This window comes from Marmota marmota, unplaced genomic scaffold, assembly GCF_001458135.2.
Source record: "Marmota marmota marmota unplaced genomic scaffold, marMar, whole genome shotgun sequence".
Taxonomy (NCBI): Eukaryota; Metazoa; Chordata; class Mammalia; order Rodentia; family Sciuridae; genus Marmota; species Marmota marmota.
The window spans coordinates 1,447,562-1,463,126 of NW_026000241.1; the positions used below are offsets into that span (position 1 = coordinate 1,447,562).

The 15,565-nt window shown below is 49.6% G+C and overlaps 1 protein-coding gene across 5 annotated transcripts; it reads right to left on the reverse strand.

The window, feature by feature from the left end:
• Positions 1-5,666: 5,666 nt before the first annotated feature.
• Positions 5,667-15,315, reverse strand: Rab3d (RAB3D, member RAS oncogene family). Of its 5 annotated transcripts, none has more exons than XM_015489052.2 (5): positions 15,120-15,315; positions 13,269-13,552; positions 12,543-12,661; positions 12,336-12,460; positions 5,667-8,294 (listed from the first exon to the last, which is right to left on the reverse strand). In XM_015489052.2, the coding sequence occupies exons 2-5, from the start codon at positions 13,494-13,496 to the stop codon at positions 8,107-8,109; spliced, it is 660 nt and encodes a 219-aa protein (XP_015344538.1). In that variant the 5' UTR covers positions 13,497-13,552; positions 15,120-15,315; the 3' UTR covers positions 5,667-8,106. The 5 variants fall into 5 exon arrangements, with proteins under 5 accessions (XP_015344538.1, XP_048650648.1, XP_048650650.1 ...); XM_048794691.1 differs by having other exon boundaries at positions 13,269-13,677; positions 15,171-15,305; XM_048794693.1 differs by having other exon boundaries at positions 15,171-15,296.
• Between the last annotated feature and the right edge of the window lie 250 nt (positions 15,316-15,565).

Sequence of the window (15,565 nt, forward strand, 5' to 3'; positions counted from 1 at the left end):
TTGATATATATATATATATATATATATATATATATATATATATATCTTATTGAGGAAAAAAATAAATAAACTTAGTTTCTTGGGGGGCAGGTACTGGAGATTGAACTCAGGGGCCCTCAAACACTGAGCCACATTCTCAGCCCTATTTTGTATTTAGAGACAGGGTCTCAGTTGATTAGTGCCTCTCTGTTGCTGAGGCTGGTTATGAACTTGCGTTCTTCCTGCCTCAGTCTCCCAAGCTGCTGAGGTTACAGGCATGTGCCACGGCACCCAGCATAAACCTTCTAGTTATACTTGCTCTTAATTAATTTAGAAATCACTAATTTTAGCTGGGTGTGGTGGCGCATGCCTGTAATCCCAGCTGCTGCAGACACCGAGGCCAGAGGATCACAAGTTCAAGACCAGCCTCAGCAAATTTGTACAACCCTCACCAACTTAGTGAAACCCTGTCTCAAAATTTTAAAAAATAAAAAGGGATGGGAATGTGACCTAGTGATAAAGCCCCTCTGGGTTCCATCCCTGGTACCAAAAACAAAACAAAGAGCCCCACTAATTTTGGAGGTCCCACAGCTGGGCAATACATTGTTGGTCTCGCACCAGCTCTGCTGTAGATGAGGTCTCTGAGTGTGAGCCACGATGATGAAAGTTGCCTAGGTTTCTCTTCTGGGACCTGAAGATCAATTTGGCTGAAAACATTCACCCTTCATTTGGGCCTGCAGGTATCCCGTGGGTGGGTGACTGGAATAAGACGAAAAGGCAGGTCGCGAATCCTTTGTGCCATAAGCTTTTTTTTTTTTTTTTCTTTTCCTCCATCACCCCTCCCCCCTGTTGCCTTAACTTTTGAGTTAGATGTCCTCCCTCTGCAGGTGGACACGCTGAACCTTTGAGAAATGCTTCATCCATAACCATAACACAGGGTTAACTTGACCTTGACTTGCCAGTCTGTCTCCCGGCCCCAACCCTGCAGGTAAAGGCATCCATCAAACTCAAGGGCCACTTCCGGAAATACCAGACCATAAAAGGAGTGAAAAGAGGTGGCACCCGAGTTCCTGGAAGATCTCTGCCCCTTCCCAGAAGAGACATGAATATTCCTCCCCCTCATTAGCCTGTCCCTCTCCCTCCTCTTCCTTTCCCTGATCTGGACCCCCTGGGCCCTTCAGCGTGGAGAGGTGGACTGTGTGAGCAAAGCTCCCTCTTCTTCATTGTGTGGCCACTGAATAAGGCCTTTCTTTGTCCCCAGCTCTCCTCTCCTGGACGCTGGGTTGTTCTTGGGAGGAGCCTCGGAACCTGGGCTCAGTAATTAAGTGATTAAGTCATATCCCGTCACCTCACTTACAAACTCTATTTTTGTGGTGAGACATTTTGATGGGTTATTTTAAAACAAATCCCAGGCAATGTCATTTTCCCCTTCATCCTTCAGTAGATATCTCTAAAAATATATTCATTTGTGTTCACAACCAGAATGCCATTATCACACCTACGACAATTCCTTGGAATCACTTAATACCTGGGCCATCATCGAATTTTCCTGATTAGCTTAAAAATGTCTTTTTATACTGAGTGTCTTTGAATCAAGATCCAAACAAGCTCCACACATCGGTTTGATTGTCACGTCTCTGGGGTCCCTTTTGTTCTAGCCCAGCAATCCTCAAATTGGAGCATGCATTAGACTCTTCTGGATGGCTTGTAAAAACTGGGTACCTTCTGACTCAGGGGATCTGGGAAGGGCCAAGAATCTGAATTTCTAGAAAGTTCTTAACAAGACACTACTGGTCTGGGAAAAACCAGTTTGAGAACCTCTAGGTTCCTCTTCTTCCTCCTCCTCCTCCTCCTCCTCTCTTTTTGCCCTGCTGAGGATGGAACCTAGGGCCTTGCACATGCTGGGCAGGTGCTGTACCACTGAGCCCCACCACCAGCCTCTTCTCATTCAATTGGACAGGGATGTGGCCTGGTCATGGGGTACCAAGGAGATAGATGTTAAGGCGCCCATGGTCACTGCTGAGAATCAATGAACCAAAGGTGTCATCCAGTGACCACAGGAGACTGAATTATTCATTAGGGATTGCACAATGGAGACTTAGCAAATTCTGGAGGGATTGAACCCATGGGCACTCAACCACTGAGCCACATCCCCACCCCACCCCCTTTTAAATATTATTTTAGATTAGATGGAAATAATCTTTATTTTATTTTTATGTGGTTCTAAGGATTGAACCCAGTACCCCACATGTGTGAGGCAGGTGCTCTACCACTGAGCTACAACCCCAGCCCCTGCCCAGCCCTTTTTATATTTTATTTAGACATATGGTCTCACTGAGTTGCTTAGAGCCTTGCTAAATTGCTGAGGCTGGCTTTGAACTCATAACCCTTCTGTCTCAGCCTCTTGAGTTGCAGGGATTACAGGTGTGTGCTATCGCCAGGCTCCAGTCTTTATTTTGGAAGGATCAGAGGAAGGTAGAATGGGCAGGTCACATTTGCTACCGTGGCAATCAACCTCCCATTTCAGGCAAGTACACATCTATTTTTCTTTGAAGCCGCTGGTCTCAGACTGTCGGTGCCTGAGCCAGGGGCTGGCATGTGACCCCGCCAGCTAATCAGCTCATTCCACCTTATGGCACAGTCATTGGTTCAGGCCTAGGTCGGGGCTTTGGGCAACTGCCCCTTGTTCAAGGGCACCACTTCCTGGGAGTCAGGGATGCAGAGGAAAGGCACAGAGAGCAGAGCTGAGAATCTTCCGACAGGCTGTGGAGCTCCTGGCCTTAGTCTCTCTTTTGGGGTCTGCAGACATGCCCACATTCAACCAACATCATCGAGTGTCCTGCTCTATGTCAGAAACCCCAGTCACAACACTTATTTTTTGAGTAAATAAATAAATATATGTACGTATATATAAAATTTGTATTTATTTATCTTCTTACACACACACACACACACATACACATATATGTATATGTATATATATTATGGATACAGTTCCTTTACTTTATTTACTTTTACATGGTGCTGAGGACCAAACCCAGTGCCTCCCACGTGCTTGGCAAGCGCTTAACCACTGAGCCACAACCCAGCCCCCTCACAACACTCAGAACACACATGGGGGTTCCCCACACAGAGCAGTTCTCCAGTTCTCCATGGACACCATCCGGGTGCCCTGCCATTCAATTTGGTCCTGACCCACATTACCTGGAGTTAGTGTGAGACTGTGCAGTTTTGCGCTTGGGGGCATCTGGCTTTGCCTCCTGTCACACTCCACAGAAACTCGAGAGCCAGACTGATGAGGAAAATAGGTTTATTCAAAGTCGGAGTTGAGGAAGATAGAGATCCTCCTGTCTTAAATCTCCATCTCTGGGGACTCAGAGGGCAGAAGCTTTTATAAGAGAAGAGGAGGCACCACTGTTGCAAATGGCAGGACATGTGATGCGCAGATTTAACTCGGCTATGCTTAGCTGGAAAAATGTCAGTCTTACCTTGGCGCCTGCTCTCAGCTCAAGAAATAAAACCATTTACCAGGAAGTTTCTTTTAATTTCAAAAGGGGTCCTTTCACTTTAAGGGCTCAGTCCCACAAAACTGCCCTCGCTTGAATTCCCTGGTGTCCTTTTCCATTTTTGTTGTTATTGTTGTAACAATATCACAGACGGAGTTTTATATACAAAAGAAAAGTTTATTGGGAGCCAGGCAGGGTGGCACATGCCTGTAATCCCAGCCACTCAGGAGGCTGAGGCAGGAGGATCAAGGCCAGCCTCAGCAACTTTGCAAGACCCTCGGCAACTCAGCGAGACCCTATTTCAAAATTTAAAAAAATAAATAAATAAGCTGGGCACAGTGCACGCCTGTAATCCCAACCGCTTGGGAGGCTGAGGCAGGAGGATTGCAAGTTCAAAGCCAGCCTCAGCAACTTAGTGAGGCCCTAAGCAACTCAATGAGACCCTGTCTGTAAATAAAATATGTAAAAGAGGGCTGGGAGGGGCTGGGGTTGTGGCTCAGTGGTAGAATGCTTGTCTAGCACATGTGAGGCCCTGGGTTTGATCCTCAGCACCACATAAAAATAAATAAATAAAGATATTGTGTCCATCTACAACTGAAAAAAAAATTTAAAAAGGGGAGTGGGAGCTGGGGATGTGGCTTAGTGGCAAAGTGCCCCTGGGTTCAATCCATGGTAGAAAATATATATATATACATATATATATATANATATATATATATATATATATATATATATATATATATATATATATATATCCAGTGCCACATCTACTGAGTCCTCCCTGCAGACGGGCACTCTGGTGTGGAGTTCTAAAGTGATGCAGGACATCACAAGGTGAGACGCAGCACTCGTGCTAGTTCAGGGCTTCTTCCTCATTTAATAAAGCCACAATGTCGTTATGGGTGTCCCTACTCTCAGGGGACCTCATCTAATCCTCATGACCACCCCAAATCCTCCCAGTACCACTAACATATGACTTTGGATTAAGTTTCTTACACATGTATTCTCCCCGTCTCAGCATCTCAGTGTGTTCACTAACCCCAAACCCTCGGGACCCCATCCTTTAGGGGTTTGTGTTGTCCGTTGGTGATCAACTCAACTTCCAGCTTCTCTGCCCCCTCCCCCAAGGTGAGCGGGGAGCTGAAGGGTGGGACCACGAATAACCCCTTAATTCTGCCTTGGTCTTTCTCAAAACCTAGCCCCACCCTGCAGCTTCCTACCCCCCCCCACGTCACACCAGTCGCTTCCTTGGTGTGCAAAAGATACTCTTCTCTCTCCAAAGATTCTAAGGGTTTTAGAAGTGTTTGTAGGAACCAGTGGAGACAAAGATCAAATATTTATTTTTTATTTTATCACAGTCAGAAACAGAGTGAAACGTGGCAGGGAAAAGGACGAAATTGAGCTGTGAGGGAGACACTTAAACTAGTAAATTGTATAGTAGTTTAGGTTTTAGGGGTTCTGGAGGGATATCAAGTACAGAGGAAGGGACATCAGAAATACCGGGGAGGGACTAAGGATGGAGCTCAGTGGTAGAGCATGCACTTAGCATGATCAAGGTGTTAAGTTCAAGGAGAAAGTGGGGGGAGACACTGGAGAGAGGCTGTAGGACTAAACAGGGGTGTCAATGAGAAGGTTGGACTTCTACAAAGAACTAAAGGAGGAGAGGAGGGGAATCATGTAAGACGATCTAGGATGAGAGTGGACCAGGAAGACAGAAGAGCCAGTGCAAAGGCCCTGAGGTATGGGCCCAGTATATTTGAATAAAAACAAATAGGCCAACATGGCTGCCATGGGGGCAACTACGGGGAGGTAAGTGGAGTCATGAGTCAGATCATGCAGGGCCTTGTGGATCACAGGGGGAGGGCTTTGGCATTTTCCCCAAATAAGGTAGGAGCCATGGATAGTTCTGAGCAGAGGATGGACATACTCTGACTCAAATGTTCAGAGTCACCTGTGGCTACTGTGGGAAGGACAGACTTAGTAGGATTAAGTGGAGAAATATCACCCTTCCTGCTTTCCACAAGGTGGAACTTTCTAGAACCAAATTGTTGGTTATAGGACATCACAAGAGGCAGCCCCAGGCCTGCTGAGAGCTCTGCTGTATCACCAACGAACTTCAACTGACTGTCCACCCTTTCCTGGAAGTTGCATTTTACTAATAGAAGCAAAAGCACAAATGCATTCAGGCATAACTACTTTATTTCATGTGGAGAAAAGTGCATATATTTCCAAGTTGGACACCAAGGAATCACTTACACAGAACCACATTCAGGATACAAATGACCTGCCAAGAGTTCATTCAGTAGTGTATCAGAACTGTCAGGGAGGAGCCGGTAGCAGAATTATCGCTTTAATACTGAGATCAAGTTTCACCCTGTATGAGTCTAGGCGGAGGAGTTAAGGAATATGCAAGAAGGTGATCCCTGGAGAAGCAAAAGGAAAAGAAAAATAGAACCTCCAACTGAAACTGCCCGTGGAAAGACACACTACTAATAGGAAATAGCAAGGCACTGGTGGGTAGCTCTTCTGTCCTCAGTCCTCTGGAGCTCAGAAGTGGTTTTCCCACGGCCTTTGGTTTAATTTCTGTTTATAAACTCAACAGACCTCTTTCCCACTCAGTGACCAAGAGGACATTGGTTTCAGTTCCCTTGTGATCATTTGGAGCTAAACCTCCCTGCTATAATAAAACTTAAAATCTGTCCCAGTTTTAGGAGAAACCAAAAAATGTTTCCTACATTATTCCCCGAGTTTTGAGAGAACCCCGAGGCAGCCCTCTCTGTTTGCTACTTGAAACTGAACTTTTGAAAAATCAAACGTAAACAGAAAACTTCAGGTCAAGTTCAAGATGCGGCCACAGCTGCTTTATCACATGGGTGATGAGAAACTTGGTCCTCGACCAATGGTCCACTGGTCCATCATTTTGGGGCAGCAGCTTAAGAAGAATGGATTGGCCAACAAGATCCTGATGAGCCTGTAGCATCTTCAGAGCTTTCTGAGATGCTTTGACTTTGGTATTCAAGTAGCGAGAAAAAGTGGACTCCCACCTCAAACATTCAGATACCCTCCTTTGTGGGTTGGTAAGATTTGTCCATTTCCACTTGGTCATTTAATTTGAACTTGAGCCAGGTTTTCCCACACATATACCCAGGGCGGAGGTAGAGCTTATTAAAACTGCAGGAAATCATTCTGGCTGCATGGGCTTGGGCAGTGGACACAGCCTTGACATGGAATCAGGGTGATGGGGACCCCAAGAATCCACTTAGGCTTCCTCACAGTGTCGGTACGGGCTGCAGTCAGTGGGGGTTTGGAGCAGTGAGGGGTGCCATGCCAGGCAAGCTTGGACCCCAGTGGGTAGCAAGAGCCTCTGGGCTCCAGGGTCAAGATAGATCCTCAATTGACATCCACCCTCCAAGGAGGGGTCCTGGCTTTGTGGGCTCCCTGACACTGATCACAGCACATCCCCCCACCAACATGAGGACCTGCCAGTCCCCAGCTGTGTCCACAAGTGGAGGCAATGACAAGCTGGTGCAACCCAACTTCCCAATTCTCCTTCCTGACCCCAAAGCACCCTCTATCCAGGACTCCTCCACTGGCACAAATGTCATGTCACTGGGACCCTGAGGACATGGCTTGGGAACAAGACACTGGGTCTTCAAAAGTTGGAGAAGCCCAAACCTGACATCAGGAAGTCACCGGCAAGTGCAGGCTGTGGGATCGTTGCCCAATTTCCTTTTCTAGCAGGATGTAAGATTTGGAAAGATCTTGCTGAAAATACAACCAGGCGGATGGGGCCCCAGAGGGAGGGCCCAGTCTCCTGCTCTGAGGTTAATTCCTGGCAGAAAGCCCCAAAGCAGGAATGTTAAGAGTTGGGCAATTCTTGGCCCTACCCAATGTAGCTAGAATGTTCTAGAATTCAATTCAGGATCAGAGATGAAGTGGATCAGTCAAGACAGTGACCGGGTCAAGAGTGACATGGGTCCCAGGGAAGCTCAGAAAGCACTTTAAGAGTCCCTCGGGGGTGGGGGTCTGACCCACTGTCTCTTCTGTGGGCCTTCACACTGTTTTCACCAGGAGACGGTCTGCAAGCCAGAGGGAGAAGTGTATAGGGGCCAAATCGCTGCCCCATCTTGGAACCTTGGCATCTAGAAGACTCATGGGATAGGCTCAAAGCCAAGCTGGGGGACCTGAGAAAGAGGGTCTCCCCCAACAACTCCCAGGATTAACTTGGAGAACCCACGCCACAAGACATCTTCCTCCAGCCTGTAAGCACCAGGCAATGCCAGCACAGGGTGGCACAGGGGCAAGGGTCCAAGGTCGAAGGCACTGTGGATGCCCCTCCCCCAGGCATGCGGGACATGCTGCCCACAGCCCCCTGTTAAAATGTCTGGGAAAGCAGCAAACAAGTGCATGGCAATGTCCCCAAGCCCCTGCCTGAAATGTGGAGCTGAGCCCCTGGGGTGTGCGGCCTCTGACAGGGGCTGCCTAACCATGGTGACATGGAAAGGGACTGAGCCATGCAGGGATGGGGGTGCCCTGAGCTTGGAGACAGCCCTTGTGGCTCGTGCCTCAGTCACAGTCCCTGCAGAGGCAGGAGGGGGCAGGAGGGGGTCAAGAGCCATCCCTAACAGCTGCAGCTGCTGGGCTGGGGAGCTGGGGTGTCCCCCAGGGTTGGGCCTTTGCCATTGCTGCCTGGGCTGGAGCTGGGTTCCAGGGACTCGTTCATCTTCTCACAGATGACATCCACCAGGCGCTCGAAGACCTGCTTCACGTTGATGTTCTCCTTGGCACTGGCCTCAAAGAACTCGAAACCTGGATGGATATAAGGTGGAGACACCCGTGAGACTCCCAGGAGCAGGATTGGGCTGGGGCGTCCCGCATGCCTGGGCTCTAAGCCCAGTTCTGCCCTTTATTCTGCTGTGGGACCTTGGCTGAGTGTCTTAGCCTCTCTGACACTATGTTTGATCATTTGTAAAACGAGAAAAACGATGTTGCTACTGCTGCTGCTGCTACTGGTAATGATAATAAAACTCTGCAGCAGCAGCCCTGAACTGGACAATCCTAAGAATCTCTTTGTCATAAGGCAGTGGCTGCAACAGTCCAGACAATAATGTCCAGTAGCCATGGGGTGTCCACAGGTGGCTACAGCTCAGCTTCAACTCAATTTCTGCTGCCCGAAGAGGCCTGCCAAGCCACATATTTATTTGAAAATGGAGCCAAGAGCTGGATGCAATGGAGTGCACCTGTAATCCCAGCCACTTGGGAGGCTAAAACAGGATTTCAAGTTCAAGTCCACACTGGGCAACTTAGCACCTCTCTGTCTCAAAATAAAATTAAAAAGGCTGGGGATGTAGCTCAGTGATTGAGAACTTGCCTAGCATGGGTGAGGCCCTACGTTCAATTCCCACAAACAAAAGAAAGAAAGAAAGAAAAGTTTGTCTTCCCAAAGGAGCAGGGTAGCATACATGCTCTGGGGACGTGCCCAACTGCAAAAAGTACCTCACCAACACTGAGCGCAGTGGTATGTATGCAGTCTGAGCTACTTGGAGGATGAGGTGGGAGAATTCTTTGTGCCTAGGAATTCAAGACCAGCCTGGGCAACACAGTGCAACCTGTTCTCAAACAAACAAAAGCCAGGCACAGTGGCACATGCCTGTAATCCCAGCAGCTCAGGAGGCTGAGGCAGGAGGATCTCGAGTTTGAAATCAGCCTCAGCAATGGTGAGGCACTAAGCAACTCAGTGAGACCCTGCCTCTAAATAAAATACAAAATAGGGCTGGGGATGTGGCTCAGTGGTTGAGGCCCCTGAATTCAACCCCAGGTACCAAAAAAAAAAAAAAAAAAAGGTGACCCATCAACCTGAAAACTCTGCAAGTCTTGAAGGTCATTGTAGGGTATGCCTGCATGCACCTGTTCCTGAATGGTCCTCCAATGTATCCCCAACTGCCACTAGTCATGGTGGGACCAAAATTAAAATGTTCCTACCATCACATTACACATAGCACAGGTGAGAGGACTCAATCCCTGTGTCAAGATGCACTATATAAAAAATGAGGGGGTCAGGGGGTGCAGCTCAATGGTAAAGTTCAGCCTGTATAAACCCCTACATCTAACCCCCAGCAAACACACTATTTTTTTTTCTAGTGGTACTGGGGATTGAACCCAGGGGAGCTCTACCACTGAGATCCATTCCAGGCCCCCCCCCTTTTTGGGGGGGGTACCAGGAATTGAACTCAGAGGCACTTGACCACTGAGCAACCCTACCCTATTTTTTATTTTATGTAGAGACAGGGTCTCACTGAGTTGCTTAGCGCCTTGCCATTGTTGAGGCTGGCTTTGAACTCTCGATCTTCCTGTCGCTGTCTCCCGCCCGAGCCACTAGGATTACAGGTGCGTCACTGCGCCCAGCTTTCCTTGTCATTTTTACATTGATTTGTCAGAGAAACTGTCTTTGTTTTGTGGGGCTGGGCCTTGGAGCCCCCACTTGCTTGGAAATGGTGAAATTGGGTATGCCCCATCAGGAAGTGGAGTACTTGCAGGTATTATTTTTCTGCTTGCAGAAATCACCTGGAGACTAGGGCCAAGGGGAGAGGCCCACGCCCTGTCATTAGGTTAAAATATTAGAATACAAAGTAGAGGACAGAACTTGATCCCAATTTTGTGGGATAAAAGGCATGCACATATCTGCTCCCCACAAACCCAATCCCAACATTTGTGTATTTCTATAGAAAAAAAAGACCACAAAACTAAATAGCAGAAATGCTATTAGTAATGATTTTCAAGTGACGTGACTGCAAATGAATTTTAGTTCTATCTTGATACTTTCTTGTAGTTTCTAGTTTCTCTAGTAAATTTCTGTAGTGAATACACTGAGATGTAAAAAATGCAGATTGTATGAGGCAGAGGCACACATGGGTAAGAAAGACCACATTTGCCCAGGAGGACAGTGTGGTGGCAGGACTGTCACGAGGCACAGAGTAGGAGAGTTCACACCCTCCTTCCACCATTCACTGCTTTGTTGTTCAGCAAACTGCCCCTGAGTACTGGCTCAGGGTTCAGGGTGTGGCTCAGTGGTAGGGGCCTGGTGTCATCTGTGTGTAGTCCTGGGTTTGATTCCCAGGAATTAAAAACAAATTCCATCAGTCGTGGTGACGCATGCTGTAATCCCAGCGGCTCCGGAGGCTAAGGCAGGAGGATCACAAGTTCAAAGCCAGTCTCAGCAAAAGCAGGCAATAAGCAATTCAGTGAGACCCTGTCTCTAAATAAAATGCAAAATAGGTCTGGGATGTGGTTCAGTAGTTGAGTGCCCCTAAGTCCAATCCCTGGTACCAAAAATAAATAAATAAAATGAAAAGGGAAAGAGGACTATTATAGTTGAAAGATAAAGGGCTAGAAAGTAACGATTTTAGGCTGACTGGGCCATGTACTCTGTCTCAATTACACAGCTCTATTCATTGTAGAAGACAAGCTGCTACAAAATACATAAGTGAATGAGTATGGCTATGTCCTGGGGAAGCTTCAAGTATAAAAGCAAGTTTTTTTTTTTTTTTTAATCTTTCCTTTTCCTCTTTTTATGTGTGTGTGAATAGTATTGGGCATTAAACCCTGGGCCTTGCCACATCTCCAACCCCTATAAACATTGCAATTTGGGCTGGGGTTATAGCTCAGTGGTAGAGCGCTCGCCTAACAAGTGCAAGGCCCTGGATTTGACCCTCAGCATCACATAAAAATAAATAAAGGTATTATGTCCAACTACAACTAAAAAATAAATATTAAAAAAAGTTAAGGGGCCTGGGGTTGTGGTTCAGTGGTAGAGTGCTTGCCTAGCACACGTGAGGCACTGGGTTTGAACCTCAGCACCACATAAAAATGAAATAAAGATATTGTGTCCACCTACAACTAAAAAATAAATACTTAAAAATACTTTTAAAAACATTGCAATTGAATTTCATATATATTTCACAGTATATATTTATGATGACTGGCGTTCAAAGGCTCCAAACCCTAAAAAAAATAAATGTGTAGGAGTTGGAATCAATAATTATTCTGATTTAATCATTACACATTGTATCCACGTACCTTGTTATCACACTGTACCCAATATGTGTTACGATTATTATGTATAATTATTTTGTCAATTAAAAGGTTAAAACAGGGCTGGGGATGTGGCTCAAGCTGTAGCGCGCTCGCCTGACATGCGTGCGGCCCGGGTTCGATCCTCAGCACCACATACAAACAAAGATGTTGTGTCTGCTGATAACTAAAAAATAAATGTTAAAATTCTCTCTCTCTCTTTAAAAAATTATTTTAAAAAAAAGGTTAAAACAAAATCTTACAGATATCTAAAAATAATAAATTTCCCATGTCACGAAATATTATTGAGCTCTCTCGGTCTCTCTTGCTCTCTCTCTCTCTTTGTTACAACTATTTAAAAATATAAAAACTGGGGCTGGGAATGTAGTCCAGTCATAGAGCACTTGCCTAGCATGCACAAGGCCCTAGGTTCCATCTCCAGCAGAAAGGAAAAAAAGAGTTAAAACTATTCACAGATCACAGATGGCACAAAAACAGGTAGCAGACGGTGGGTTTTGATGCCTGATATAACACAAAAGAGATGGAAAAGTCAGTTGCCTTTTTAGGATCCCAGTCTCCATTAACTGGGTTCCCAGGGCATGGAAGTTCCTATGGATTTCTCCAGAAATCAAATTACATGGAGAATGTGGCACACCCATGGGTATTTTTCTGGGCAGATCCTCAAAGGGCTGGTGGTGGTTGTTGGATCTGGGACCTGAGGGTGGGAAGAAGGTTGGGTTCTGGGAGGCCCGGGGCCTGAGGCCCAGGCTGAGCACTAACCAAGGTCATCCGCGAGTCTCTGGCCGTCCTCAGTAGGCACCACACGCTCATCCTCCAGGTCACACTTGTTCCCTACGAGGATGACCTGGGCATTGTCCCAGGAGTAGGTCTTGATCTGCGTGGCCCTGTGGAGGCAGGCCATGAGCTGGGTTTAGGGATGGCAGGGAAAGGACAAAGGTCAAGGGGTCAGCGGTCAGCAGCACTCACCAGTCCTGCACAGCAGCAAAGGACTCCTGGTTGGAAATGTCATACATGAGCAGGAAGCCCATGGCGCCGCGGTAGTAGGCAGTGGTAATCGTGCGGTAGCGCTCCTGGCCTGCTGTGTCCTAAGCAAACAGCAGCGTCAGGTGGCGAGAAGCCACCCTGTCCCCACCCAAACCTTGCAGGACTCTGTTGGAAGGGGACGCTGCCCAGTGCTCCTCACAGTCCCAATCATGGGGGAGACATGAACTCATTCTCAGCCACAGCTGGCCCTGCCCTGCAGGGGTTCCCAGTTTGAGGGGTCATCTACTTCTCATAGACTTAAGAACACCTTTGACCTCATTTCCAAGAGCCACCCGGGTCAGAGGGTGTCATCCTGACAGGACACCTTGGTGCACTTGAAACCGCGATGATCTGGACCAACAGCTGGTTCGGGGGCCAAGGGCGTGGCTCTGAAGACAGGCAGTGGGGGTTCCCTGGCTGGACCCTCAGAGGGCTCCCAACCACTTCCTCACTGTTGCCAGCACTTCAAACAGGCCCAGGTGAGTACCATCTCCCCTCTCAGGCCCCCCGCAGGCCATCCAGGCCAGCCTCACCCTGACAACGACACCCCAGAGGTACCACCTCCCTCACCAACTCTGGGCCACTCTCCCTCCCCTGAGGAACCCTCTAATGAACAACGCTGAAGGGACTGTCACCCTTGCCACAGACCCACAGAGCTGCCTGGCTCACCCAAATCTGCAGCTTGATCCTCTTGTCATGGCGGTAGACAGTCTTGACCTTGAAGTCGATGCCCACGGTGCTGACGAAGGCGGGCGTGAAGGAGTCGTCGGCATACCGGAACAGGAAGGACGTCTTGCCCACGCTGCTGTTGCCGATGAGCAGCAGCTTGAACATGTAGTCAAAGTTCTGGTCTGCAGCGTCCCGAGGGCCCGCTGGGGGGTCTCCTGCTGATGCCATCTTGGCAGGAGCCTGCTGGGGACAAGGCCTGGACTCCTCGGTGGGAAAGGCAAGTCCTAAAGGGGAATCAGACACCAATGACAGCCCCGGTGCATCCACCTGGCTTGGCTGGAGCCCAGCTCTGCAGTCGGAGGCCCAGAGCCCGGAGGCATCATCTCTGACTCGACCTCATCATCCTTTTCTGAAAAATGGGATTGTGTTATAGCCCTATCTGAAAGGGTGGGTAGTCAGGAGCCTAAAATGAGTTTCTTGAGTCCTTTAGCGCTTACTGAGACTGCCTCTGCCCTGCCTGGGAGTAGAACTAGGCCTGTTATCCAGGGCACAGCTGTGACAAAGAGGGAGGCTCTTAATACACCCAATGGTTATAAAACAGTGCCCGGCATACAGTTGGTGCTCAATAAATGCCATTGCTGTTTAATCTTCACACAAAGGAAAAAATTGAGCCTTTGTTACAGTGGGTTTGGGGGTTCCTGTCTTGAGGCCCCTAGGCCTGGCTAAGGGTTCAGACACCCCGCACTGCATGGGGGGGTGCCTCCTCTGGCCCCTGAGGACCTCTGCAGAAGCTGCAGGTGTGGACTTTGCCCCAGAGTGAGCAGCTGGGAGGCCCAGGTGTTAGCTGGGAGGGGGGAGCCTGCCAGCAAGACAGACAACCCCCCACTGCAGGGCCTGGGTGTTGACTTTGGCAGGTGTCCACCACTAGGGTGCATGTTCTACTCACCACCCAAACCCAATTCAACTGTCTCCCTGACTCCCGGGGTGAGGGGGGTTTCTGTGGACACATCAGGAATTTAAAGCCCCAGCTCTACTCCCAAGTGGGGACCTGCCATTTTCTATTTGTCAAAGGGGCTGAGCCTGTCTGCCTCTGGCCAAGGCTGACTCACCCCAGCCTCAGCCCCAATCCACCCAGGCAGGTGTGAGAGTCGGCAAATCCAAGTTATCCCAGCCACATAATTATAACAAACCCTACCTCCAGGACCACCACCTGCTCCCTTGCTCCTTCCTCTCCAGGCACTGGACCCCAGGAGCCTGATGGGCCCACAGTCTGCCACGGGTCCTCCAGGTCCTGGATGCACCTGCAACCCTCCTTCCCTCCCCACGCCTCAGTTTCCCCAGCACAAGAAGGCCTGCATGAATGGGAGGCACGCAGGCGCGGGGAGCCTGGGTTAAGCTATTTCTCAACCACCTTTGAGGCTTCGGTTCATTTTCAATGCGGACCAAGCCGGGCCCCACCCCGTGTTCCGGGAGAACGAGTTTGAGGAGGGGCAGAGAAGCACGCTGGGCAAGGCTGCCAGCCTAGGGCCCCCGCCCCACTCCGCCTCTGTCGGTCACCGGTCCCACCTCTGCCTGACCATCTGCCGACCCTCACGCCTGACACTAGCGGAGGGCCTGGATCTGTCCCTTACACTGTATTTCAGGCACCCCAGCCGGTGCAGAGGAGCGCAGTTGCTTCCCCCCATCACCATATGGTCCCATCGCAAGTCCCCAGCTGGGCTCTGGGCCCCGCCCGCGCCCCGTTACGGCTGCCGGAGGAGCCCTGCGGAGCGCGGGGGAAGACGAGGCGTCCCCTGCAGCCCCGCCTTTGTTCCCCAGCCCCCTGCCCTCCTCCCAGCCCGGCTCCCGGACCTGCCGGACGCGCAGGGGAGGAGCGGGGTGCGCGCCCTGGGAAGGGATCACCTCGCGCCAGGGGCTCTGCCCGCGGGGTTCCGCCTCCGAACTCTCCGAACTCGCTGCGGCCGGGCCTCGGCCGCGACCCGGGCCCCCCGCAGCTCGCCGCCGCCGCCGCCGCCCGCAGCCACCCGGATCCCGCACGGACTCCGCCCAGNAGGCACCGGTGGGAGGGGCGGGAGGCCGGCCCGAGCCTCGGGAGCGGAGCCGGTGGTGAGTAGACCGTCCCTAGTCTCTGCCCCGCGGTTAAGAGCGCCGACACTTTCTAGTCTTGTGACTTTGGACACGCTTCTTAACCTCTCTGGGCCTCAGTTTCTCCATCCTTCAAGTGGCCCCTCTCACAGGGTTGTGTGAGGATTCTGATGAGTTAGTGTTGGTAAAGGGCAGTGCGTGGTCCTAAAGTG

What these genes read in the sequence shown, in the direction of transcription:
- Rab3d (XM_015489052.2), bottom strand. Translation starts at nt 13,496, where the DNA reads ATGGCATCAGCAGGAGACCCCCCAGCGGGCCCTCGGGACGCTGCAGAC. An exon ending in GGATCAAGCTGCAGATTTGG is followed by an intron (nt 12,662 to 13,268) that starts GTGAGCCAGGCA and finishes CTGTTTGCTTAG; the next exon opens with GACACAGCAGGCCAGGAGCG. An exon ending in GAGACTCGCGGATGACCTTG is followed by an intron (nt 8,295 to 12,335) that starts GTTAGTGCTCAG and finishes ATATCCATCCAG; the next exon opens with GTTTCGAGTTCTTTGAGGCC.